A 25496-nucleotide genomic window follows, 5' to 3' on the forward strand; every position below is an offset into this window, starting at 1 on the left:
TCAGTGTTGCACCTTTCACCAAATGGGAGGTGGGTGGGTTTTGGAGCACGGAGGAAACATCTGGAGAGCCAGACAGCCCAGAAAAGGAAGTTTCGAAAACTCCCATGCAGGAGAGAGTCAGGACTGGGCAGGGTAGCAGAAGGTCAAATGTTTTAAGGGTGGTGATGTATTAAGTATGGCAATAGGTACAGGAGACAAAAGAACATTATGATGCAGACGCTATCAAACCAGGCCAGCGCATTGTGCACTGTGGGGTTGAAAAACAATCAAAGTGGATTAGTGAAGGACAACATAATTTGTGTTGCTCCAGAAATTCTGCCTCCTCTTAAAGTACTGGCAAAGTTGCTTAGTAAATAAATAAAATAAAATAAAACCATAATTGAAGTCAGAAAAATCACGAAAGTGTTACAGTGGCTCAGGGGTTAAGATTAATTGTCTTGCAGTTGGAAAGCTGTGGATTTGACTCCAGCTCTCTCATCCCCACATGTCGACGTGCCAATAGGCAATTCATTTAACCCCATGTTGATTACCTCTCTGTGTATTGATGGAAATATTTCGTTTTTGTTGTTGTTTCTTTTTTTTTTTTTTTTTGTCAGTGCAGCTGAGTGAATTTGGTGTAAAAGTGATTGATAGTACCAGAAAAGTGATAAATAAATTCTAAATTCAATACATTTTTATGCCCAATAAAATTAGGGCACACCAATAAATATATAGTTTTTTTGCTAAGAAACATTCACATTTAATCTCATCTTTTTTTAAAAGTTTTATTTATTTTCAAACAATAAAACACTAAACAAAATAAGTTAAAAAAAAAAAAGGAAAAAGTGATAACACCCTATCCTTAAATCGTTATTTAATCTTTGGCTGAAACAACTCCGGTGAGATGCTTCTTGTCGACATGTATGCTCTGACATCAGTCTGAGGAAGGTCCATCACCTGAGAGAAAAGCACGGTGTCCTTTCTTTAGCTGTTTCATTGTCAGTCCATAGCTACAAATTGGGGATGTTACTCCACCGATTCTCCTCTTACTGCTCATTCCAAGGGAATCACTGGCTCTTTTTGCATGTCAGTAAATATAACCCATTTTCTGTGCAGGTAGTTTCAGTTTCACTTGCTTTTTCTTCAAAAGCAGAAAGTGTCTCTTTGAAAAAGCATACCATATACTGTTCATTTTTGTCTTTTTATGTGAATGCTGTTGCTTTGATAACCTAAACATACAAAAAGGGATCAGTGTGATCCTTCAGCACAAGCACAGATCAAGATAAAGCAAGGACATTATTTCTCTATTTGAACACTTTATCTACTATAGTTATTCATTTTTTCACCTCTGTCAGCACTGCGATGCTTGACTGCGTCCAAGCAAAGCCATTTAACTGCACCACTGCCTCAGGCTGGTGACAAAGCAGACTGAGGAATGAGAAAAGCTCGTCGTCTCAGTCTTTCTGCGCGAAGTCCAGTCTCCAGATGATGGTCGATTAGCTGTTTTGGGAGGCTGCCTTAATATCAGACACATGAACTGTAATGAGCCCAAAATAATTGTAAAAAATGCATTTGTATAGGCTACAATCCATCATTGCAGCGTTTAGCACTTTCTTTGGACATAATACATATCATTCCATGGAGGAAAGAAAAATAAGATGGAGCCAAAGGATGAATCTAGTAATAATGTGGTACCACTGACCTAGTTTCTCAAGTAAATGAATTAGCAAGTGAGAACGCCTGAAGTCAGACTTGTTAACGAGCTTCCGCTGTGTAAACAGGGACCACAACTGCAACCTTGGGAGTTGTGCTGCTACCGTGGGTGTGCTGCGCTGCAAAAGAATCGCAAAGTGATGAAACTTTCCCCAGCTTGTTACAGAATCCCTCTTTCAGAAACGTTTCCCAGTCCTTTTCGGTTTTAACAGAGATGTTGAACCATAAAAACACGAAGCGCCCTTTGTAGGCGTGTGGAAGCTGCTTAATTTTTAAAGTCTTTAAGGCACAAAACCGAACCACGTGTGAGACTGGTGCACTATGGGAGTGCTGATTCTTTTACAACAGAGATTACCATTTTGAGGGGACGGGAGACGAGGTTGAGGGAGGCAGCAGACTGACTTCAAAGTGGAAGTCATGCCATTCCCACTGCAGGATCACTGCTGTTTTCTGCTATTCTTAGAGTCCCTAACACCTTCCTGACCATCTGGTGGGGAAGTCACTGGTCTCCTACAAAACGGCACATCTTTACTTGTTTTCTAAGTTTTGAAGAGGGTAAAGAGCTTTTCCGTCAGCACTTTAGTCTTGATATAAGTTGTTGTGGCTTTTAATTGGGTGTTTCAGGATTTGCGATGTGTACTCTTTCATCTTGATCTTCTTGTTGTTTTGCTTTGTCTTGTCATGCACCCATGTGTTTCAGAAGAGACACTTGATTCGTCAAACAAGTTCTAGGCCAGTTCCAGGATCTCCAGAAGACACATGAACCCAAAACAGATCAATTGTCACAAACTTTGTCTTTTGACTGCGCTCTGTTTTTTTTCTACCACATTTGCCCTATTGTCATGTTTTTAGCAGCCCATCTTATTCCAGTTCTGAACCATGGCCTCAATATTTGAGGAGCTGACTCTCATACCCGCTGTTTTTACACTCAGTCATGAACCCCTGTAGTGCGCTCCGAATGTCATGGCTGTTAAGATGCCAACAGACCCACATCTTGACAAAAAAACAAAAAAAAAAACAAGAATGAGACCCTGAGAGTCTGATGCTACCAACACTTGACTTGATACATGACTGATGATGTTAAAAATGCCATATGCTGTTAATTAGTAGACAAGCTTTATTTAAGAAATTTGAATCTTTCCTGTCTTTTATTTTTGTTTTGTTTTCATCAGGAACGCCCCCAGGTTTGCTCATAGGGCGTTGATCAGTCAGTCAACAAAAAAATGTTTCATACATACATTTATTTAAGTCAAAGGTAATCTTCATCTTTATTATTACAAACATCAATAATCAATACAAAAAAATGCACAAAATTAAACAAATATACTGAGATATGATACTTGTTTAACAGGTGGTAGAACATGGTTGATAGTTCTACTGTACATTAATGGAATATGACAACATTAGGTAGCTGAGAGTAAGTTGTATGATGTGTTCTTGTTCCTAGTTGAGGTAAGGTCACAGTTTAGTTCATCTGAACTGCAAAAGAATGAAGCAAAAATTAAAACAACAATATTGTTTTACCCTTGAATTTCTGTAAAGCTAATAATCTCACACCTAACAAGGGAAATAATTAAGGAAACCTTAAGCTAATCTATATACACAAAGCTGTTTGGTAAAACCATCTTCATTTAAGTTTATTAATTGGTGCCTTGCAAAAAGTGATAATACATCTTTAATTATTTTAAATTTTTTAAAGTCACAGAGTTTCAATGTATTTTGTTGTGATTTTATGCTGTAGATCAACACAAAGTAGTGGGTAACCATGTAGTGGGGAAAAAAAATGCTCCATCGTTTTTAATAAGTGAAAAAAAAATATTTGAAAAGTCTGGAATGCATTTGTATTCATCCCATTTAACTCTGATACCTCTAAAGAAAGAAAGAAATCACTTCTTTAAGAAGTAATTAAATCAGAAACCCGTGTGTCATTTATTTGCAGTAACTGGCGAGATTTGCGAGAGAACATTGCTGAACAAACAGCAAACAACAGAGCAGACAGATCAGGGATAAAGTTGCGGAGAATTTGAAAACAATTATATAACAAGATCCCAAGCTGAGCATCTCACGTAGCAGTATTCAATCTATTATCCCTAAATGGAAAAGGTGTGGAACAAAAGCAAGCCTATAAAGTAGTGGCCCACATATCTAAGCATAGAAGGTAAGCAAGAAGTCCATTAATCAGAAAAGCAGAAAAAAAGCCCCTCTGAAAAGCTGGAGGAGCTGCACAGATGCACAGTTCAGGTGGGACAATCAGTCAAGAGGGCATCTGTTAGCTTAGCACTTATTATGGCTTTTATGTAAGATTCTCTACTTCTGTCAATGTATGCTGTAAGAAAAGAAATGTGTGGCCCACAGATATAAAACTGACAGCACCCTAAACACACCACTCCCACGGTGAAACACAGAGGTGATAGTGTCATGTCAGGGACAGACAAACTGAAGCTGACACTTTCCATGATAATGACTCAGCCAGAGATTTAAGCATATTCAAGTTTTAGAATGGTTCAGTCAAAGTACAGACTTAAATCTGGTGAAGAATGAGTGGCAAGACTGAAAAATAGCTGTTAAAGCAGCACCAATCTGGCAGAATTTCACTTTTTTTGCAAAAATAAAAAACAAAAATAAATAAATAAATAAATAAATAAACAAACATTTCTGTTTCTATGAAGCTTGAAGAAATGTGCCCAAAACACTTGCAGATGTAGCAGCAGCTACGTAAGGTGTGTGTAAAAAGAATGTATCAGAAGGATTAATGCAACAGCACTCCATACTTTTCAAAAACATATTTAAAAAGAAAAAAGTAAGATACATTTGGTTCTTTCCATATTACAATCATACACTTATTTGTGGTCAGTTTTCAGAAAAAAAAAGTGTCTTGTTGAGTATTAATAAAATATGAAAAGAATATGAGTACTATTGCAAGGCATGATGAGATTTCTTTTGGCGTTTTAATCCATCAGCTAGTTTTATATCATTATATAAAAAAAAAAAAAACAAGGCAAATGTTTGCTTGATTCATCCACAGAGAAACAAACCAGGTGAAGGAAATGCTATTTTTCCATTCACTTTGTCCACTAAAAGGGGAGGCTGACTTGTATTTTTATTTTTTTATTTTTTTGATCAAACAATCTCACATCCAGTTCCCTTTATGTTCCTTTTTGGACATTCTGGAGTATTTCCAAGTGGACGGATCAGTAACATCGATGCCACTTGTCAAAGAACCGTTTTGTTGTCCCTCTAATTTGTTCATGTTGATCTCTTCCTCTCATCTTCTCTTCACTGAGTGAAGGCCAGAAAAAAAAAAAAACAAAAACTCACTGTTCACCCACCCCTTCATCTATAAAGCCATGTAAGGTTGCAGACCTGCTCAAAAGTCTTATAGCTGTTGTAACTCTGCAGAGTTTGCACCAAAATCCTCTGATGCCTTAGTCATCACCGTCGTGTCCTCGTGTAGGACGTTTCTCCTAGATGCATCATCGCTTCATTTGTGGCAGCCACCTTAGGATGTGGAGAATATCGGAGAACTCGTCTCCTGTCGTTCCTTCAGCTGCACACGTGAAATCAAGTGTGAAGTGTAATGGATGGCTAAGTCACGAACAGAGTGTCGCAGTCACAGATCAGGGGGGGAGGCATTCATTTCCCAGGTGCAGAGTGGATCCAGTGCTTATGTCTAAGCCGCGTCTCCTTCTTATGTTTCGAGGCGGTGTTTTCTCTTGGCTCTATGTGCGTACAGGAAATACATACTGTGCCCGGTGGTGATGAATATTACAGATATGATAACGAGGATGCCAAAGTGCTGAGGTTGTGGAGCAGAAATCACCATGATAAAGTGGAGCAGGTCCATTAGATAATTCATGGAGCTCTGCACCCCATTTACCACCCCTCGCTCTGACTCACAGATGGTCTCCTGCAGAAGCTGGGTCACAGTCAGGTCGAAGCACCACAAGCCTGAAAAACACATATGCATTTACTCTTTAAAAGTTGATGCATGCAGTTTTTGTTTTATTTTTATTTTTTTCAACATTGCAACCCCAACAAAAGAAAACCAAGATGCTGCATCTATCGTATTTCCCTGTGTTCAGCTTTATGTGCCCTTCTCTTTTTGATCTCTGATCTAGCCAAACCATTTGTGCATGTTTGCTGTGTCCCCTGCATGGCTAATGAAAAATGGGATTCGTGATGGCTTGTTCAGCAATGGCTTACTTCTTGGCACTCTTCTATTTAAGAGCATATTTGCAAAGTACACACTAACAATTGTTTTGTTGACAGATTCCCCTCACCTGCACTGCAAATCCAAAGTTACCAGGGCCTTTCTTTGTCTGTTTCTCTCAATAACGCTTAACTTCCCTGGCCTCTCATTTCAGGTGGATAAGCAGTTCTTCAAGATGCGTTTTAAACTCGGGATATTGTTTTATAACGTAGCACCGCATTGAGTTACTTCTCATCTTTGTCCCTGAGCTGTCTGCTGTATGCCTTGGTCTTAATGATGCCGTTTGTTCTCTAATGTTTGCCAACAAACCTCTGAGGCCTTCACAGAACAGCTTCGCTCAACTGAGACTGAATTACACTCTGGTGTACATGATGTACTAATTACGAGACTTTTGAAGGCAGCTGGTTGAAATGGATTTCATTTAGGGCTATCAGAGGTGAACAGCTGTGATAATGAACTTTAAACTGTTTTTTTTTTTGTTGATGTTTTTTTTTTACGAAACATGTATTTTAAAATTATATCCTTTATCTTTGACTTCACAATTACATAGCAGTTAGTGTTGGTCATATATAAATCCCAGTAGAACGCCTGAAAGTACGGGGCTGCAAGTTGACAATATGTGAAAACATCCAAGGGTAAACAAATTTGTAGTTTTGAAATTATAGGTAGGCGTTAATTTAAGAACGCCTACCTATAATGTCACAGGGCCTCGATTGAGGGAAGGCTCACCGCACTGGCATTTTATAGCAGAACTTTTAGCTGTGCTGTCAGATGTGGTATTTCTAGATACGTTTCACTAATTTTCACAATTCACTTTATTTTTTCAGAGGTTTCCAGATTAGAATTCGTTGAGTCTTCGCTTGTCTAACTATGCATCATCAATCTTTTCCTGAACAATTTTCACCTTCATTTTGAAGTTGGTGTACTCACCAATGCGTGCAGTGATGACGCCCAGGAATAGCAGAATAATGGAAATGTAAGAGTCCGGTGCCGTTCCAGAGGGGACGTTGTCAAAAAGGACGGTGTTGTTGGTCCAGTGTATGGAGGAGCGATCCGGAAGCAGCGGCTGATTGCTCCCTCCCGAAAGAGGATAAGTGTGTTTTTGCCTTTTGCTTGCCATTCCTCCAGGCTCAGCAGAGGAACCGGAGCTAAAGTAGGGCATCAGCAGACTGAGATCTATAGGGCTGCCAGGAGCAAACACAGAGCACACACACAGCAACAAGCAACCCAGGTGGAGGCAGCTTGAGATGATTCCTGTATTAACCAAGCCGACCGACTTCCTGAGCCTGGTGAACATCACAGTGCCCATCAACCCTGTGATAGCCGACACGCCCATCAGCAGACTTAGGAGGGAGCCGCTTATGCCCTGAGTGTAAGCATAGCCAGTGGTGATGCAGTCAAAGCCCAGGACTGTAGTGTAGAGGAAAGCCAGACCCAATCCGGCCAGGAAGACGGGTTGTCGATAATAGGCCCTCCAGCCATCCATACATGTGCTCAGCAGCCAGCGAAACCTTTGGAAACACAGCGGCAAGTTGGTGATTTCTTTAAGATGCATGTCTGTGTTGCAGTTGCTCGTTGCCAGAGGGTCAGAAAGCTCATCGTCGCCTTGCCCTAATGAGAACAAAGAGCGATGACAATCATTTAGTTTATGTGCTGTGAACTCTGAATGATGAGGTGATTTTTAGTAAGTTCTTCTACTCTCACTTCTAATGTCTCTTCATAAATATATCTTAAGCTCAGATCATCTACACAAATTTAAACTGTTAATGTCATGGTGGCCATAAACTTTGGTGTTTTTTCTTTAAAATTATAATTATTTCTTCTAAAAAAACCCATTACAAAAAATGGACAATAAAATGATAATCAACCCAAAGCTTTAACCAACACCACTCTTTTAGTCACATACAAATTCCCATGCAAATATCTTACATATCTGTTGACTCATCATTATTCTTAAGGCAAAAAAATGTCATAGTTGGTTAAAGTAGGACTGCCCTGATACAATCCCATGTATATAATGCATTTTGATATGATATGTGATGTCATATGTCACAAACCAAATAAAGAATGAGGCATTTCAAAACCCAACTAAATGTTTCAGATCATGAAACTCATTTTAACATCAAAGCAAACCTGAATAAATACAACCAGCTCTTTTCAATGGTTTCATGTGTTTAGGGACTATCCAAGCAAAGCTGACCCTGTGTGAAAATATAATTTCAAGACTTTGAAAGTCCAATGAACAACATTCAAAGCGCTGCAGATCTCACATGCCACTTGTTGTGTTTACGATTCAACAAATTAGAAAGAGGTTGAGAAAAACAGCATCCATTTGCATTTGAAGTGCAAATGGTTAAAAAGAACAAAAGGTGTCTACATCGTTCCCCCACACCCCCCCAAAAAAACAACAACAAAAAAAACCAAAAACATCTTGATCATTTAAATAGTTTTAAATAATGTTGCCCAATTATGCACAGACTTTATAGAAGTTGTTCCCACCAGGCAGGGCACAACCTGTTATTAGGTTTAGGGTACAATTACTTTTAAGGTCCACAATGATTTGAACAGTTTATCCCCCTTAATAAATATGAAAATTTGCTTGATGATATAAAACTTTTAAGTGTGACACAAAGTAAAAAAGATGAACAGGGTAAATACTTTTTTAAGACACTGTTTCTTCAGAAATAAACTACAAAGCAATTACTGTATTGCTCTCTGTATGCTTTAGGCAATTTTAGAACATTGTAGCAGTTTTGTTTTTTTTCATTCTCCGTAAAAACTGAAGCAGAAAATAAAGCTGCGTTCCACAAAAACTCCTGTTGGGACAAAACATGAGTCCCTGTGAAGACAAAAAAAAAAATGTATCTGAAATGTCATTGATGAATGAGTAAAGTTGGACCATTCCACACATGATGCACTCATGTTTTTTTTTTCTGTTACTTATGTTTTAAGACGTAGCATTACATTAGAAAGTCAGTCATGAAAAAAACTCCCATACCTTGCAACCCTCTCCTCTCCGACCTCTCCAGGTACTCCTGATCGCCCTCAACCGTCGGGGGTTTGACTGAAAGCGCTGGAACGATTCGATAAACTCTTGACAAGAAGAAGAACTCCACAATGAGAGAAAAGAGGTTCCACGCCAGGATGAAGCCGCAGCCAACCACGTTAGAGGCCAGGGTCATGACCTGTCCCACTGCCAGTGGGGCCAGGATGTTGGTCACCTGATCTATCCTCCTCATGGTGGCATTCATTCCTATTGTTGGGATCAAACACACCGAGATGAAAGCTTACCCACACACAGACTTTCAGGGGGAAAAAAAGAAAAGAAAAACAGGAGCTTGTTAACCTGCGACCATGAGTACAAACAAAGATGCAGAGTAAACTTTCTCACCAGCCAGGTGGCCTCGGTTGTAGCCTGTAATAACCACTATCCAGTCCCTCTGGATGGCAATGGTCAGCGCTGTGCTTGCGAGGTTTGCCACATCTGCCAGGATGATCACCACCGTATAACAAACTACCTTGTGTGAGTTTTGCGATGCAACATGTTACTATGATGGCACAGAGTAGCCACAAGCTCAGAAGCAGAGGAAACAGGGATACAGAAAAAAGGGAAGAAAAACAACAGTGCTAACTTATTTATGTACATTTACCGTACATTAGCTACATGTTAATTCCTAATTATTAGCCAGTATTTAAAGCCTACTTACAGTAAACCATCCATCCCAGATCAGCTCAATCTGTTCCTTATATGAGAATACCAGCATGAGCACAATGCTACATACAGTCACTGAGGTGTTCTGAATGAAAAGAGATGCATGTGCAACTAAAACAGAAGATGGAGAAAAAGACGTTCAGACTTTCACACATGACCGTATAAAAGTAAATCTAAGTGACGCAAAACATTCATGCAGACTCTCTACTCATGGAGTCATGCTGGGAAAGTATAACAATCAAATAAAAAAATAAAAAAACTGATATATTTTAGCTATCACGTTAATGACATTCACAACCTTGGTGGAACCAACAGATTTCCTTGTCAAAAATTGGATTCTTCTGATCTCTATCAATGCCTTTCCATCTCTGCTACCTGACGGCATTTCAAAAGGAGTGGGGGAAATAATCGTGCATACCTTTATTCCTAGGATTGCGATCAACCCAGTCTCCAATTAAAGCCCCAAGCAACAGCACTGACCCAGCCAGCACCAATCCAAACACTGCTGTCAACAGCAGGTTGCGGCCGTACAACTCAATGAGGAACACAGAGATTGCAAAGTGCCACATGCGGTCACCCTGTTAAATCCAAAACACAATGTCGTTAATAAATGTGTGTATTATTGCACACATTTTACATCAAAAAGGACAGCTTTGCTGTTTGCTCTATCGTTGGCCATGTTTTGTCTCTTCAGAAATGTCTCTTACCCACATAGATAACGCTCCACTCACATAGATGAGAAACTTGGGGCCTTTGAGGTAGATAAGAGCTGAACCTCAAAAGGAAACATGAAAATATAAAAGTAGGTCAGTGTGAATTTGCTGCATGCACAAAACACAAGCCTGAACCCAGAAGGGGGACCTTACCCGGTATTTTCCTTGCTCTTCGAGTTCTTGAACCTCTGATGTTGTCAGATTCTAATTCAACCACAACCCCACCACACTGGGACGTATCAGCTCGCTGAGACATTGCCTAGATAAGGAATGAAGGAATGTAAAAAAAAAAACAAAAAACCTAATCTAATAATGTTAGAAAAATAATAATGTCTGGTTTGCCACATTATTAGGTGTGCGACAGGCAGATATAGCCCACTGCTGGTCAACTGTTTGGACATTAATACTCCCAGGTCTATTATGGAGCAAAGACTGTAAATTTCATCAGCACTACTTTACCCAATAGAGTCAGCAAGGTCCATGTGCAACAAACATTTTTATGACCTTTTGAACTGTTTGTTTTGAGTAGGAAGTTGATGAATCTGTACATAAATGCAAAGTGCATGTCATGTGTCACTGATGCTGAGATTTGTGTGTGTTGTGGATTACTGCTTCAGCCAACTAAAAATGCCCCAGGAAGGAGAGCAGCACATGTTGTAAATGCAGTCATGGTGGAAATGATTTCTTCTTCCAAAAAGCAATAAAAATCCTAAAACCTTTCAAATACTCTTCTAATGCCGACCGCGGTGTCAAGAAGATATACCACTGTGACTGTAATTGTATACAAAGTCGTGCAAGGTGTGTTAAAAACTGGAATGAATTAAATATGTAACTCTGAAGTTCCATTGTATATCTGGGAATGAATGCTATGATGAATGCTCCAACCGCTCCCGAAACAACACAATAAGCACATACCCACTAGAGAGGTCCTAATGTTTTCTTAACAGCGATTTGGAGAAACGTATCGAGAGACTTAGCCTGCCAGGAGTTTCTCACTGTGTAACCAGTAGCTCTCTTTTTGTGTTATCTGGTTTATAAAGGTAAATTCTTCCTTCGCTACAAAACTGCATATTGCTGCATTCACTTCAGCATTTACTCAGTTTTGCTGCCTCGTATCTGTTGTTTTGGTTCAAGAAATGTGAGTTATAGTGCATCCACAGTTCGAGTCCATACATACAAAACAAATGCACATAAATGTAAGACTTTGATCATTGTCTACTCAAGCAAATAATAAAAAGCATCTCACAGACCAGTGAAAAGTTTCAAAAATACCAAATGGTCTGGTTAGGGAAAAGGCTTGACTGAGTTTTCTTCAAATCATGCAATACTTTGTTTTACACTTTACCTGTTTTGAGGAGCTGTTAGCTTAACTCTTCCATGAGAACTGATTTTTCAGTTTTCTTACTGATCGCTCTGATCTGATGTAACAGCAGGTTACATTCTGACTACTTATAACCACCACACACAACCACGCTTCTTCAAAAATACAGACCTAACACTTCAAATCACATCTAATTTTCGGGAAAAGCACACAGAGTGTAGGCTGCATTGTTACCTTTGCTTTGATGTTACACTTGGTTCTGGTTATTACTTTTCGATGGTGTTTCTTGTGCCATGTGTCCTACATTAGGATGCTTGTCTTTTCCCGAGAGTTGGAATTCAAGCTGTAGTAGTTTGAAAGGCTTAATAACACCGCAGTGTTCAAGTGCACCATTGTATGAAAGTGCCAGAAAAGCAGAACAGGCAGAGGGACAACAAAGGCAGCCAGCATATTCCACAGCACGTGACGCTCTGGGGACAATATCGCCGTCCGTCCACAACACGCACAAAAAGGACAACTACGTACCTGCGTGTGATTCAGAATGCACACATGCTCGGGGAAGAACATGCATGCACCCTCAGTGACATGCATTCCCACTGCTCATACACCCACATGAACTGTTGACATGCGACACAAAAGTTACATTAAGGGTTCATCAGGCAACATTGCATCACTCTTAGGTCCACAGGTGGGAAACTAACAAGCAGCTACAGTCATAAAACAGCCAAAGCTTTAGGTGATTGAAAGGGATCGAGAAGATGACGTGTGAAGGTAATATATGATATGATTAGGTCAAATAAAAGACAGAGACATGCTTTTATGACTGAAAACAATAATCAATTGTGTTCAGTAAATCTTTTCAGTAAAATTTAAATGATGTAGAAAGAGCATGTTAGTACAATCTTGTGATTTAAATTGTAATAATCATTATCATTATTTGGCTTTTCCATGCTATGTAAACCAAAAAAAAAAAAAAAAAAATGCTAACCAAAGCAACTTTTAAGACAGACCCAGAGTATTTGGTAACCAATGCATTCATAAATTGTTCTGTAGATTCAATTATTTACTTTCTCAGTCTAAAAATGTGTTGATTTTTTTTTTTTTTTGTTGTTGTTGAAATCATATGTTTATATAACACCCAAAAGAACTTAGTGAAATTCTGACTATATTATAAAAAATACTTACTTTGAAATGGCACATTGTGACACATTTTGGATAACATGTCACCTAAATTAAATAAACAATTGAACAAAATTGCTCACGTTAAAACAACTTAGTATACCTTCAAGCTTAAATACATCTCAATATAAAGAAATCACAAAACATGATTATATTCAACAAGCATTTTGTTTCCTTTATGATGTGATCTGGTTTGTTAGTTTGTGATGTAACCTACTTAAGCGTAAACAATTAATATTATGACCTGTGTAGACATGTGAAACTTAGAGTAGAACACATCAACAGTTTTCTGAACCAAATCTTCAGCTCATTCTGAATGTTTATGTCAAATTTGTCATCAAAATAAGTCAAGTAAAAGTGTGTTGTAGAGGGATCATTTTAATTTAATTTTAGTTCTTTCTTAATTTTTTTTTTTTTTTTTTATGTAATGAACATCTAAATGTTGTTGTTTTTATTTGGTGTTGTGAGTACAGGCAGCTACTGAATAAGACATAAACAATACGTGCTTTAAGCATTTTGTTGCACTGATGTGTTACTGTTATCTTAGAAAGCATCTCTGTAAGCCAATGTGAGGAACAGCATGATGTTCTGGTGATAACAAATCCAACAACAGCATGGGATAAAGACTGAAACTGTGATAATGTGTCAATATTTTATTTCTCACAATATCCTGTTTTACCTCACTGTTACCTGCACACAACCACAAAGAGATTAGATTTACAAATTGCGTTGTATTTCATGCAAACCCCATCAGCTCTTTAACAGTGTGATGAAAACCCACAGTGACACCTGCTGGACAGATGGAATATGACCTCACATTTGAGCTCCAGGGTTGAATTCCTTTTGCTTCAGTATTTAACACGTCACTTTAAATAACTTAGATTAATTGTTTATGATCCATGTCAAACTAATATAAAAAAAAATACACACACTCATATCAGTATTTTTTTTTTTCTTTGAAATAACTTTGGATCATGTCTGGCAACAATAAATGTGTTTCATTTCCTGGCTCTCTTCACCCAACAAGTGATTACCATCCATTGATATTGCTCCATGTAATCAATAATAGCAAACAGACACTATAAAAAGCTTTTTAAAAAGTAATAAAAATGAGGCATGCATTGTCTCTTCTAATCTCAAAAGCACAGTTGCGGCATTCTTTCAAAAGTACTGTATGAATAAAAGACTTTTGCAAAACTTATAAACAAGAACAGAGGTGCCGTGTTGAACACAACTGCATCAAATATCAGCATTCAGTCATTCAAGTCTTATGATTCCTGGAAAAGAATATTTGAGTTACCTGTGTTGAAGAATGTTAATACAGCACTTCCCGTCTGGACATGGATATCCGTGAACAAGATGATTTAAATCATCACTCTGAAAAGTACAAGTAAACCACAAATGAAAGCCAAAATATTACTGTTATTTGTTGTCTTTCAGGTTTATTCCACCATATAGCATCACATTCCTTGGGTGTTTTGATGTTTGTGTTCTGACCAACAGAACAAATGGTATATTCTGTACATCTTGGCACATATTCAATATATGATCATTATTGTTTCTAAGGTGTTGCCATATTAGTTTCCTTACTCTCTATACATGAAAAACAGAAAGAGACTTACTCACAAGGTTTGGCATTTGCGATTACAATAAAGGTGGTTGTGCAAAGCATTGACCTTTGAATTCTCTGGAAATTAACAAACATATACATGTCACACTTTTAAATTTATTGTTTGCAAAAGACTTTCAAAAGTATTTATCATCAGCATGATCAGTTACTGCTGACAGTCCCTAAAACTACTGCTGATGATGAGCTGACAGAGCATTTGCTGTTGTTGCTCCGAAGTTATGGAACAAGTTACCCTTCAGTGTCAGACAGGCCTCCTCTCTTTCTGTTTTTAAATCTCTTTTAAAATCACACTTTTAATCCTCCGATTCCAACACACTGTGATCTTATCTTGTATGGCACCTCAAAATACAAGGTCTGGTTATTCTTTAGTGTCATTTCCTGTAAAGCACTGTAAATTACCTCTTGCATTATGAATGGTGCTGTGCAAGCAGACTTGGCTTGCATTCCTTTTAAATAGAATTTAGAAATTGGTGGATGTAAGTGTTTGAAATGTCTAATTCTGTATGTAATAAATATCTATATAAAACAAAATATGCGATATATTATATTTATTGACATTTTATATTTAGAGTGTTTTGCTTCGGAACATTCTTATTCAAATCAACTGCAACGTCGATATATATATATATATATTTATATATATATATATATAATTTATTTTTTTGCACTTTTTATTTTAGCCACTAGAGGTCACGGTTGCGCCTGTAACATGAGCTGTTGTGGGTCCGCCGGCTGAGGTCCGACTGCTGAATCCCTCTAGCAGAGTTTATGCATCGCTCTCGCAGACCAGACACCAAGTGCAGCAGTCCCGTCCGAACACCTCAATGTCCTTGGACACTGTCGCTCCATCCGCCTCGGCAGCGCTCTGACCAGTCCGGTCTCCCAGTGACTTATCCCGGGAACAAATATTGCGGCAGCCCCATCTACGCAGTGTGAAACTCATGGGGAAGCTCCAAGGATAACAGGGTGCGGGAGATCGCCACTGCAGAGAACCTGCCGGTAGTTCGCAGCCCCCGCAGCAGCAGCAGCAGCGGGGGGAGGAGAAGGAGAAAGAGGAGGGTTGCGCTGGTGTCAGAGGTTTCAGCGTCGCATCCACTATTCTGATCACTTCATATCACCTTGAATGGATACATCATGGCTACGCTTACATGCAGGGTGCAGTTCTTAGATGACACCGACCCTTTCAACAGCACCAATTTCCCAGAGCCCACCAGACCGCCTCTGTACACCTTTAGGGAAGATATTCCTCTGATCAATCAGATAGCTGGAGTCCACAGGCTGCTGAAAGCACCACACAAGGTATGTTTGCAAACATTTATTGCTTCTGTTGTTATTATTCAATGAGCTGAGCTACACTTTAACACTCTTACTTAAACTAACAATTGCCCTAAGGGTGTTGATGGGGTTACTAGGTTACCAACCCAAGCTGGATCATTGAGCAAGCGACCTGGTGCAGAAATGCTAATGGATCCAAACAGTGGTTACCTTAGTTACCCTTAGTGATGCAGGAATGAAAACCCCTTACTCTTTCTGAAGGGTTGTTGGTAATGAATTAATTTTGAACATGTAAAACAACAACGTTTATGTCATATGTATTTTTTATAGACTTAGTGACATTTTGTGTTGAATACAAAAAAATGCAAACCTGTAAGGAAAGGGACTCGTTCAGTACCTTGCTCAAATATTCACCCTCTGACAGAACCGACAGGAAATACTGCACCATGGTGAAGTAGAAAATAAATGCTTTTCAACTTTCCTCACAAATCAAAAGTGTGAATTGGATTTGTATTTGAACAGCTTCTCTATCCCTGAAGCACCCCTAAGACATGATGCTTTCACTGCTGTGAATCAGCAAAGGGATGATGTATTCAGGGTGACATGTGCCATGTTGATTTTCCTCCAGACTTCACTTTTTGCATGTAGGCCAAAAAAGTTGAACTTTAATCCTCATCTGACCAGAATATGTTCTTCCTCATGCTTGGTGTGTTTCCTAAATTCTTTGTGGCAAACTGATGACAAGACTATTGATTGGTTTCCTTTGGCCTTCCTCAATGAAGGCCAAATTCATGGGGTGCCTGACCAATAGTTGATCTGTCAACCAAGTGTTCGACCAGAGCTGTGGATCTCTTCAGCTCTTCCCAAGTTACCATGTACCTCTTGACTTCTTCTTTGATTGGTGTTCCTTTTGGCCAGGATGGAGGTTTAGACTTAGGTGAGTTACCAAGTTTCCTCCACAACTTTCTCCTTGACCTGTCAAGGAGAACATCAAAGTAACACTGGTCCTTTTGGTACTTTAATGTTCTCTAACAAAACCCTGAGACTTTCTGTTATTGAACTTACACTCATGAGGGACTCGATTTACCAGTGTTACTTACATGAATTCATAGAACTGAAATGCAAACGTTTTAGAAACTTTACCAACATGTTACATGACAAAATGTAAAAAAAAAAAAACAAGAACAAACTTCACAGCTCCTGTGATTTCCTTGTCAGATTGATGAACAATCTGCTTTCAGCATATCTTCAGGATCAAGGTGATGCTTACCACATTATTTATCTTGCAACAGCTTGATTTTTCCTCTGTTGATAATATTATAGCCATTTTTAAATAGCTTGAAGTCACCCAAATGTTTTTGTTTTGAATGGTGCAGTTGTTTTGATCAGAAAAAACATCAAGAATAGCTCCATTTATTTCTATTTGTTTTTCTTCCAATGTCTTTTAAAGGCTTCCTAACGTCGAAATCTTTAGAAATGTTTGTTTTGGCCTTCCAGTTTGACCATGCGGACTCAAATACACTGGAAAGAAATATCACCTTCTCACCTTTCAAAGTCAAGTGAAACATAGTTGCGTAACCCATCATACTTTAATGCGCTTTTATCTTTGTTTAATAGGGATGTCACATACCTCAAAATTTATTTTGGGTCTTTCATTGTCCTGTCAGATCTGTGTTATTGCAGATTGTTTACACAGAGTTGGGGACATGGAAGCTTTTGGGTGGTTGTAGATTACCACAGGCTTGCTTCACATTCAGACGCCAGCTTGCTTCCATTGACAGGATGTGACAGAGAAACTTTGAAGTGTTTCAGATGGAAGGTAGCAGTGAAAAAAACAAGCAAAAAAAAACAACAAAACACTGATGTACTAAAAAATGAGCCCAGTCTTTGTTTTCAGTCCATTGGCATTTCTGCTTGGGTGTAATTTTGTTCACTTTATCTCAGCAACAACGATGGTGTCACAGTATGCAGCAAGTTGTTCTGCGATTTACATTCTTTAAAGAATTTGTTTTAAGAGTGACCCTGTAAATGGCTCAGGCAACAAGCCTTGAGCCCCGGAGCTCAGAGGTCAATCTGATATAAATAGTGTGCTGTTCACACATGGTGTCCAGGGATCCAGGCAGCTTGCATGTACTTTTTCTGAGCTGTGGTCGTCAGTTCCTAAAGCTGACATATGGAGATCTGCGCATGGGTGTAGTTGACCCTGCATTAAATTGGACTGTGCTATTGATAGAGTAGCACCTGGGAAGAAGAAAGGTTTAAAGTCAACATGTTGGGTGCAGAGTGTGTGGTCTTGCCGTGGCATTTTTTTCTACAAATAAAAACAGGGCGACAGTAGCCTAGGAGGTAGGAGTTCATCTGTGTAACCCTTGGGCAAAACACCTCACCCACCTTCCCTGCTGGTGCTGGTCAGAGGGCCTGGTGGCGCCTATTGAATAGCAACCTTGCTTCTGTCAGACTGCCGTAGGGTAGCTATGACTACAAGGTAGCTTTCCACCATCAGTGTGTGAAAGAATGGGGGAATGACCAAAGTAGTGTTTAAGAAGTCTTCTGACTTGATAAAGCGCTTTACAAATGTAGGTCATAAAGACACAGTATGTTCTCCAGAAAGTGTGTAAAGTGTGTGTCCTGTAAGCTATAATTTATCCGTTTTTTTGGCATTTACAGCAAAGTCCTACCTTTTGAACTCTTCCATATTTTGTCATGGCATAACAAAATGCATGTCATGACACATGCATAAGTCTCATTATGCATGTGCTCCATTTTTATGCGACACATAAAAAAAATGACACTTTATGTTCTGCATAAAGTCTTATTTTTTGAGACTTACATAGTGATGATATACATAGTGCTCATTACTGAGAAGTGGAAGACAATGTGGTGCATGGTTTTCACAATCTTGTTCAAATTAAACCTAAAAAATGTGGCTTCCATGTTTTTTTTATTAAATTTTACTGTCACACTCCTTAGTAAAAATCAGAATAACCAGCCTCCTTAAGAAGTAAACACCTCTGCGTAGCTTAATTTTAGCATAAAAACTGTTGTTCTGTGAAGGCCTCAGGAGGTTGTGAACAAACAGCATCTAGGATAACTTTGGAGGAGATGCAATGATCCACAACTCAGGTGCGAGAATCGTTTCACACCTATCGGCGTCACAGGGAAGGAATGCGCTTAATGTTTGCTAGCACGCATCTGTAAATCAAAGCTCCGCCATACCGCTTCTGGTCGGCTGCTGTTTGATTCCAATTCTGGACTGTGACTTTACCAATTTAAACTTCAGAGACAATTGTTTTTCTGCATTTTTTTCTGGCCCCATAATGAGAAGCTGTGTTAAATGAGACGTTATGTAAAACACTTTAAAATACAGGTTCCTCCTTTGAATTGCTGTTCTCATTGTCATGCGGCGCTGAGGTTTTTCTCCTCCATGCATTTTGAGGAGCTGTCGCAGCAGAAGGCCCCTTTCAAAAGAATGCATTGTCCAACACTGTGCCTGACAGAAACTTCAGATTACTGTTGTGGTTTCTCATTCGTCCATCAGGTGTGCTTTGGTGTCACGTGGCTTCACAAGAAGACCCCAAGGTGGCTTCATCAAAAGCTTTATGAAGGAGATTGCTGGATTTCATCTGGTGTGACGTAGAGTTTATTGTACTTTGCAAACACAGATGTGCGAGGTAGCCACTACAGAGGCAGTACATGGAATAAATATGCAGGAGTGTGCATGCAGTGTGTTTAGTCGACGCTGTTTGCTTCTAGATTTCTCTCCTTGCTTGAATAAAAGAAGCTGGAGTGTGATAGAAGCTTTAAATTGGAAATTGCATGGTGTTTATTTTTAGTCATTTTTCCCTGCACTGCCTCCCTGGTCAGAGGACCACAGCATGGCTGTTGAAGGGAGAGGCCAGACCTCAGTGCGAGCAGAGCGCTTGCGGTTGCTTCTCTGGACTTGGCCATCGCAGTGCTACTGTGGGTTCAAGTCCTGGGCAGGAGACAGCCAAACAAATCCCTGCTTCTGATAAGTTGTGACCTGCATTCCTTCCGATTCTTGGATTAGGGACAATTAAGCGCACCACCCTGGCCTTGCATTACTTGTGTACCAATAGCTGTGATGTGTAATCCAGGTTGATTCTGTAATGAGGAATATAAGGGAGTTAAGAGTGGAAGTGAAAGTGTGGATACATAGAGAAACAGAAAGCTCTGAGTTTGCCTCTTTGCTTTTTGTCGGTCTGCTAGTCATTTATTGGTTCCACAGTTGGCTAATTATTGGTTACAGCTGCAGGACTGATTCTGTGCTTTGTCTATTTAAGGTAATGCAGAGTGAAAAAACAGGCAGCAAAGATTTTGCTCTTGTTTTCTGTTCGGTTCATTGAGTTCTTGGAGTGTAATGTACAGGTAAAGGGGATAAAGACCTGGATTCAATAAAATACAACAATGTTTCTTTGGTAGTTCAGTATGGGGTAATGGGAATTAGTTTCTTATTTTTCGCATTGCATGTTATATTAATGCCACTGTAGAAAACCAAAGTCATAAATTTAGCAGGTTTATTTTGAATGCTTTATGCTTGGATTCCCTCTAATGTCCTATAATCTTACATCCTTTGCTTTGCTGGGCTTGTTTTTCCTCTTTTCTTTCTGTCTCCCTGTGTCTTTCTATCTCTTATGAATTTCTTTAAAGTTATTTTTTTCCGTTGCATCATCTTTGGGAAAAGTTGGCTTTCGTACTTTTTGCTGCTCATTTATTTCTTAAATAAAAATAAAGAGCAGATAAATTATTGTTTTGAATCCTGCTCAGCATTTGCAATAACTGGCTTTTGCCAGTTATTGCAGCAGAATAAAATCATAGATAGTAAAGTATTTAGCTATGAATTGATTATTCCATATGCTACAAACACAAATCCTGTTTTAAGCCAAACATGCCCTTTATCCGATAGTTTTCTTCCAATCATTAGTGACCTTACTAGGGTTATTAAGTTACACCCCTGAGAGACATACAACCGTAGAAAAGCTTTAACACCAATTCCAACTATGCTACCTGTTTTTGTAGTTTTGCAAATATGAATGGTTTATGTTCATTATTGTCACTATACAAAATATTTTCATCAATTTTCCTGGCTTATTTCTTGTCTGGTCCTTTGAACACAGGACAGTTCCAGTTAAAGGTCCATTGTCTTTTAGAAGACTAAATATTTACATCTGTCATGTCTCTCAAACCATCAACTCTCCTTTAGATAACATCCATGATGACTTGGTGATCCCAAGAACACAATATCCTTTTTATTTTTTTTATTGCTGGCTTTTGTTATCTTCCTGACTGTGTGCAATAGCTCAGTAAATTTTATACAACCCTGTTTTTTTGTTTTTCTTCAAAAACTTTTTATTATCTCTCTGACTTCACATACAGGTGGGTGTCGGCAAGCAGTTATTTTTTTTAATGACTTCACATGAACATACATTTGACTTACTTACTTTTATGGCACGTTTTCTTGTCCTTCCTAAAGAGTGGCTTAGATAGATGGATGCATTAGCGTAAATAAATACGCTGAATGGATATTAAATGATTACTAAATGAAAGCTTCTATTCTCTATGTAATAAGATAATTTAATTTAAATTTTTCAAAAAATAGGCAACTGCACTAAAATATCTTTTTTTCGTTTTAAGGGTATTTTCACATCGTTATCTGCTGAACCAGTGAGTAGAGGGGGACTGCAGCTCTGAATCAGAAAAAAATGTCAGAAGGAGGGTTGGGGGGGATGGAGAGCTATCCCATCTGACCACATGTTTTGTCTCAGTTCCAAAATTTGACACAGTCTCAGAGTGCAGTAATGCAAACAGAGTGGCTGAACACTTCAAAGCCATAAAGTCTCTTCCTCTGTTGCTCCATCATGTTTAATGAAGTTACTGTCATATACAGAATGAAGGAAGGAAGTGGCAGTGCATCAGTCTGGGAGTAAATGGACTGCTGTGAGAAATCCTACATGTTACGTATTTACTGCACATGTTGCTCGTTACAAATAAAGATGTTGGAAGATTTGCCTCCCAAATCTCTCCTCCTTTGTGTTTCATTACGGAGCAGAGCGAACAGATCTGCCCGTACCACATGTTGTTTTAGACACCCAGAGTGTTAGTGGAGTGGAGCGGTGCCAAGTCTCTGCTCCTGAAATCAAATGTTTGGACTCTTTTAATGGTATTTGTTTTCCTGCGTCCTTGCTTCGCTGCCGGAGCCGGGGTCCTGCGGAGCCGACAGACCTCCAATATAAATAGGTTAATATCTTCAATTTTAGAGGTCAAGCAGACAAGTGAACAGACGCTCTCATTCTTCATCTCCTTGACCCGAGTCGGGTGATGACAACCTTTAAGGACCAGACGAATTATGCCCTCACTGTGAAATCATCGCGCTCGATGATAGTTTGTCGGACATGGCGGGGGATGGAGCAGAGAGATAAGAGACAGCAGACAGAAAAGCAGCTCTGACTCTTCATAGCTTTACTGTGTTTATCGCCGAAGAGCTGATAAAAGAACTGTTTTGTCTTGTCTTATTGTAAGTACAGTGTTAATGTAATACACTCTTTCAGTTTAGCTTTCTTTGGGTTTTGGTGTCACATGTTTTACCTAATGAGAATGGATCAAAACTGCATTGGTTAAATCTAACCTCTTTATGTATGTGTGCGTGTGTGTGTGCGTGTGTGTGCGCGTGTGTGTGTGTGTGTGTGTGTGTGTGTGGTTGCATGCTTAGCCGGATGACTGCGCCCTCCAGCTGTCCCATAATGGAAGCTATTTGGATTTGGAGTCTACCCTGGCAGAGCAGAAGGATGAACTGGAGGGATTTCAGGAGGATGGAGGGTAAGATAACAATCGCATCCTTCTCTGTCTGTTGCTTAACTTTTTCCTTTGCTATCGCCAAAACATGGAAACACCAAAGAGAATAAAAAAAGAAGAAGAAGAAGAAGAAAGAGTCTGTAAACAGCACACAGAATGAGAAACACTCATTCCATTACTGGCCTGAAGTTATACACTAAAATAAACTTGAACACTGCAGTAAAAAAAAAAAAAAGTTGGTCGTATACTCCTTCCACTTCAAAAGCTCTGTGTCGGACAGATGCCAGACAAAGCTGAAAATACAAGAGTTTCTGGCCCTACCGAGCAGGTGGATACAGTAATATACATTACACGCCAGATTCTGATTTTCCCGGAATCAATTGTTCATGCTTTAAATTAGCTGTCAACCCAGAGAAATACATATATAAAAAATTGACTCAAGAGTAACTTACTTACAGTGCTGATTACAGGAGTCTGGCTTTAAAAACAACCCAAATATCTCCCAGCTTTTACAGTCAAACATAATCACTACAATATGATTACTGTTTAAGAGAGAGAGAGAGAGAGACTGCAATTCAGGTCTGATAAGAAGGAACTGTTCTAGTTTGTTATAAGGATATACGTTAATGTCTTTCTTGCTGTATTTCTGTGGCTAATCTGATCCAATTACAGTGATTGGAATGATAATAAAAGCTAACTGGATTAATTACTCAAAAATTCATTTTCCAGGCATTAGCTGAATGAGTTCTGCTTCCCACTCATGCAAGGGCATTAGATTTTTCTTTCTTTTTTTTTTTTTAAAGTCAAGGTCTAAACGTCTTTAATGGCTCCACCCTTTTACAAGTAAAAGCCTGCTTAAATTCAGAATGCCTTCTTGACTCTGAAAATCAACGAGACACTATTTTAACCCCCAGAAGCTGTTTTGAATTATAGTTAGGAACAGTGCTTCTTGCTAAAAAAGTTCAGTGCAATTAGATCTGATAGCAAGTTGAATTTAAATCTCCCACTTCACACCATCATCTCTTCAACCCTGAGGAGAAGAGCAGTAGTTGCCTAAAATCAGTGGTGACCTCAAAATTGTCGTGGATGCTTATTTATGTTCTAGTGTCCAGATTTGTTTGACTAAAAAGTGAAAAAAGCAAACTTCCTCAAAGTGGGGCTCAAAACATGAGTATATTGAGAAAGAGTGGTTTCATATATAGTTCTCACAGACAAGAAGAACGCAGGACATCTGTTATTTATAGTGTGAAATTAAACCACAGCTTTCTTTTCAGTTCAGTATAGTTTAACTGCAATGTTATGGCTCTGTGTGTCCCAAAACCGGTATGAACACAGGTATGTTCTTGTTTTCGGAGTTCAAATGGCATGCTTTCATAGATATGGGAAAGCGTATACAGTCTGAAGTCATTTTACTATTGTTGAGATACATATGAAGAAGCAGATGCATATCTGCCTTGTATGTTTATGGTGGAAGAAGACTGGACGCCAAAGGTATATTGTGCTCCAGATTGTCTTTTCATGAATTTCTTATCGTAGTCTGCATGGTCTGATAATCAACGTGGCGACGCTGCAACCGATTAGCTAGATATTTTGCAACATTAATCTCACAACTCTCATATGCATGCTTTGCAAGAGCTTTTACAAATCTGCTTCGCAAATGTTATATAAATGACAAAAAAAAATAATAATAAATCATTCAGTCACATTCAACACTATAAAGATACTCAGTTTATGATGATTGAGAGTTGCTTACCTTATCATTGCATATGATTGAAACTGAAAATGAAACTGATAGCAAGGCCAACTGTCAGAATAAGTCATCATATGATCACTACTTCAAGAGGACATTGAAATTTCAATCCCAGATGGCCTGCTGATCTTCAAATCTTCAAACAAACAAGACGGTAACATCTTGACAAAATTAAGGTAACACTGATGCTGTCGAGTGGTTTGAATTCGAAAAGGCAGCGCATCAAAAGCAATGCAGACTTAAAAGATGTGACAGTATTTGTTTCCTAAAATTCCCAGCATACATGTCAGGTTAGGAAACCGTGTGACAGCAGCTCTTGCATCTTTTTGCTACATACCAAAGGTCTAACTTTTTCCACGTCTTTTATAGCGCTTGGCGTCCTTTATCGTGTGGCAGCAGTGACGTATTCTAAACCACGTAGGTTGTTGGTTTGTCTTATGAGTAATCATTCTGATCTCTTTTACATTGACATTTTTTTCATTAGATCACTGAGGTACACGCAGTTCTACACTTCAGCTGTAGCAAGCTCCTAATATTTTCCTTTGCTGAAAAGTCTGCCTGATACAAAAAAAAACCCTACACTTTGCATTAACATGACTCCTGGGGACAGACGACGAAACTGAGATTCTAAATTGTGTTAGTTTAATTTCAGTTTCATGCACTTTGTTTGGCCTTTCACTTTATTGACTCCATATGTTTTACGTGAACGGTAGAGCATGCTAGGTATATGCTCTGCCCACTTTAGATGTTCACAAACCAAAGGCTGGCATGAAAGTTCCTGGTTAGCCGTACCGCAAACATGTATGGATTTATTTGTCTAACTTGGAATTCATAAGCGGCTCCCAGCCCTGGTGTTTCTGTTGGACATGGAGAGTGCCGTCCGTTCCCAGTTCCAGCTGAAATTGTTGGGAGCTTATGGGGAGGTTACAGAGAGCTGTGAGGTTAAAGCGGTCCACTTCTTCTCGCGTCAAAGGCCGAGGCTGCCAGGGATTGTGTCATGCCAGCTGGCATGAGGTGGTAGTATGGATGTAGGTCATTAAATCAGAGGAGGCTGGGGGTAAAGGTGGTTGGCCAATTATTTAGTAAAAAATAATGGTTAGTTCTGCTTACTGTTTTTTTTTTTTTTTTTTTTTTTTTTTTTTGGGGGGAATTTGCCCGGGGATTTTCCCCCTCCCGTTACCCCCACTTTTTTTTTTTTTTAAAA

The 25496-nt window shown here is 39.0% G+C and overlaps 2 protein-coding genes across 6 annotated transcripts in view; one reads left to right on the forward strand and one right to left on the reverse strand.

Moving 5' to 3' along the window:
- Positions 1–4464: 4464 nt before the first annotated feature.
- LOC106962180 (solute carrier family 40 member 1) lies at positions 4465–10583 on the reverse strand. The gene is made up of 8 exons (XM_015056414.1): positions 10481–10583; positions 10322–10389; positions 10033–10192; positions 9610–9725; positions 9294–9420; positions 8901–9155; positions 6833–7513; positions 4465–5640 (listed from the first exon to the last, which is right to left on the reverse strand). The coding sequence occupies exons 1-8, from the start codon at positions 10581–10583 to the stop codon at positions 5381–5383; spliced, it is 1770 nt and encodes a 589-aa protein (XP_014911900.1). The 3' UTR covers positions 4465–5380.
- Positions 10584–15190: 4607 nt separating this feature from the next.
- LOC106962181 (FH1/FH2 domain-containing protein 3-like) overlaps positions 15191–25496 on the forward strand; it is a 110683-nt gene continuing 100377 nt past the window's right edge. For all 5 annotated transcript variants that reach the window (XR_001427920.1, XM_015056415.1, XM_015056416.1 and 2 more), the window contains exons 1-2: positions 15191–15756; positions 22460–22566. Coding sequence is in view for 4 of the 5 variants with exons in the window: in XM_015056415.1 (XP_014911901.1) it covers positions 15592–15756; positions 22460–22566 (272 nt within the window). In the remaining variant the exon portion in view is untranslated. The remainder of the gene's footprint in view (positions 15757–22459; positions 22567–25496) is intronic.

The sequence above is a fragment of the Poecilia latipinna genome, unplaced genomic scaffold, assembly GCF_001443285.1.
Source record: "Poecilia latipinna isolate Pla-1442-1.1 unplaced genomic scaffold, P_latipinna-1.0 Scaffold1382, whole genome shotgun sequence".
NCBI lineage: Eukaryota > Metazoa > Chordata > Actinopteri > Cyprinodontiformes > Poeciliidae > Poecilia > Poecilia latipinna.

Coding starts and splice junctions, on each gene's coding strand:
- LOC106962180 (XM_015056414.1), bottom strand. CDS start 10,583: ATGTCTCAGCGAGCTGATACGTCCCAGTGTGGTGGGGTTGTGGTTGAA. Junction 10,390..10,480: donor AAGAGCAAGGAAAATACCGG/GTAAGGTCCCCC, acceptor TTTCCTTTTGAG/GTTCAGCTCTTATCTACCTC. Junction 10,193..10,321: donor GTGGAGCGTTATCTATGTGG/GTAAGAGACATT, acceptor TGGATTTAACAG/GGTGACCGCATGTGGCACTT.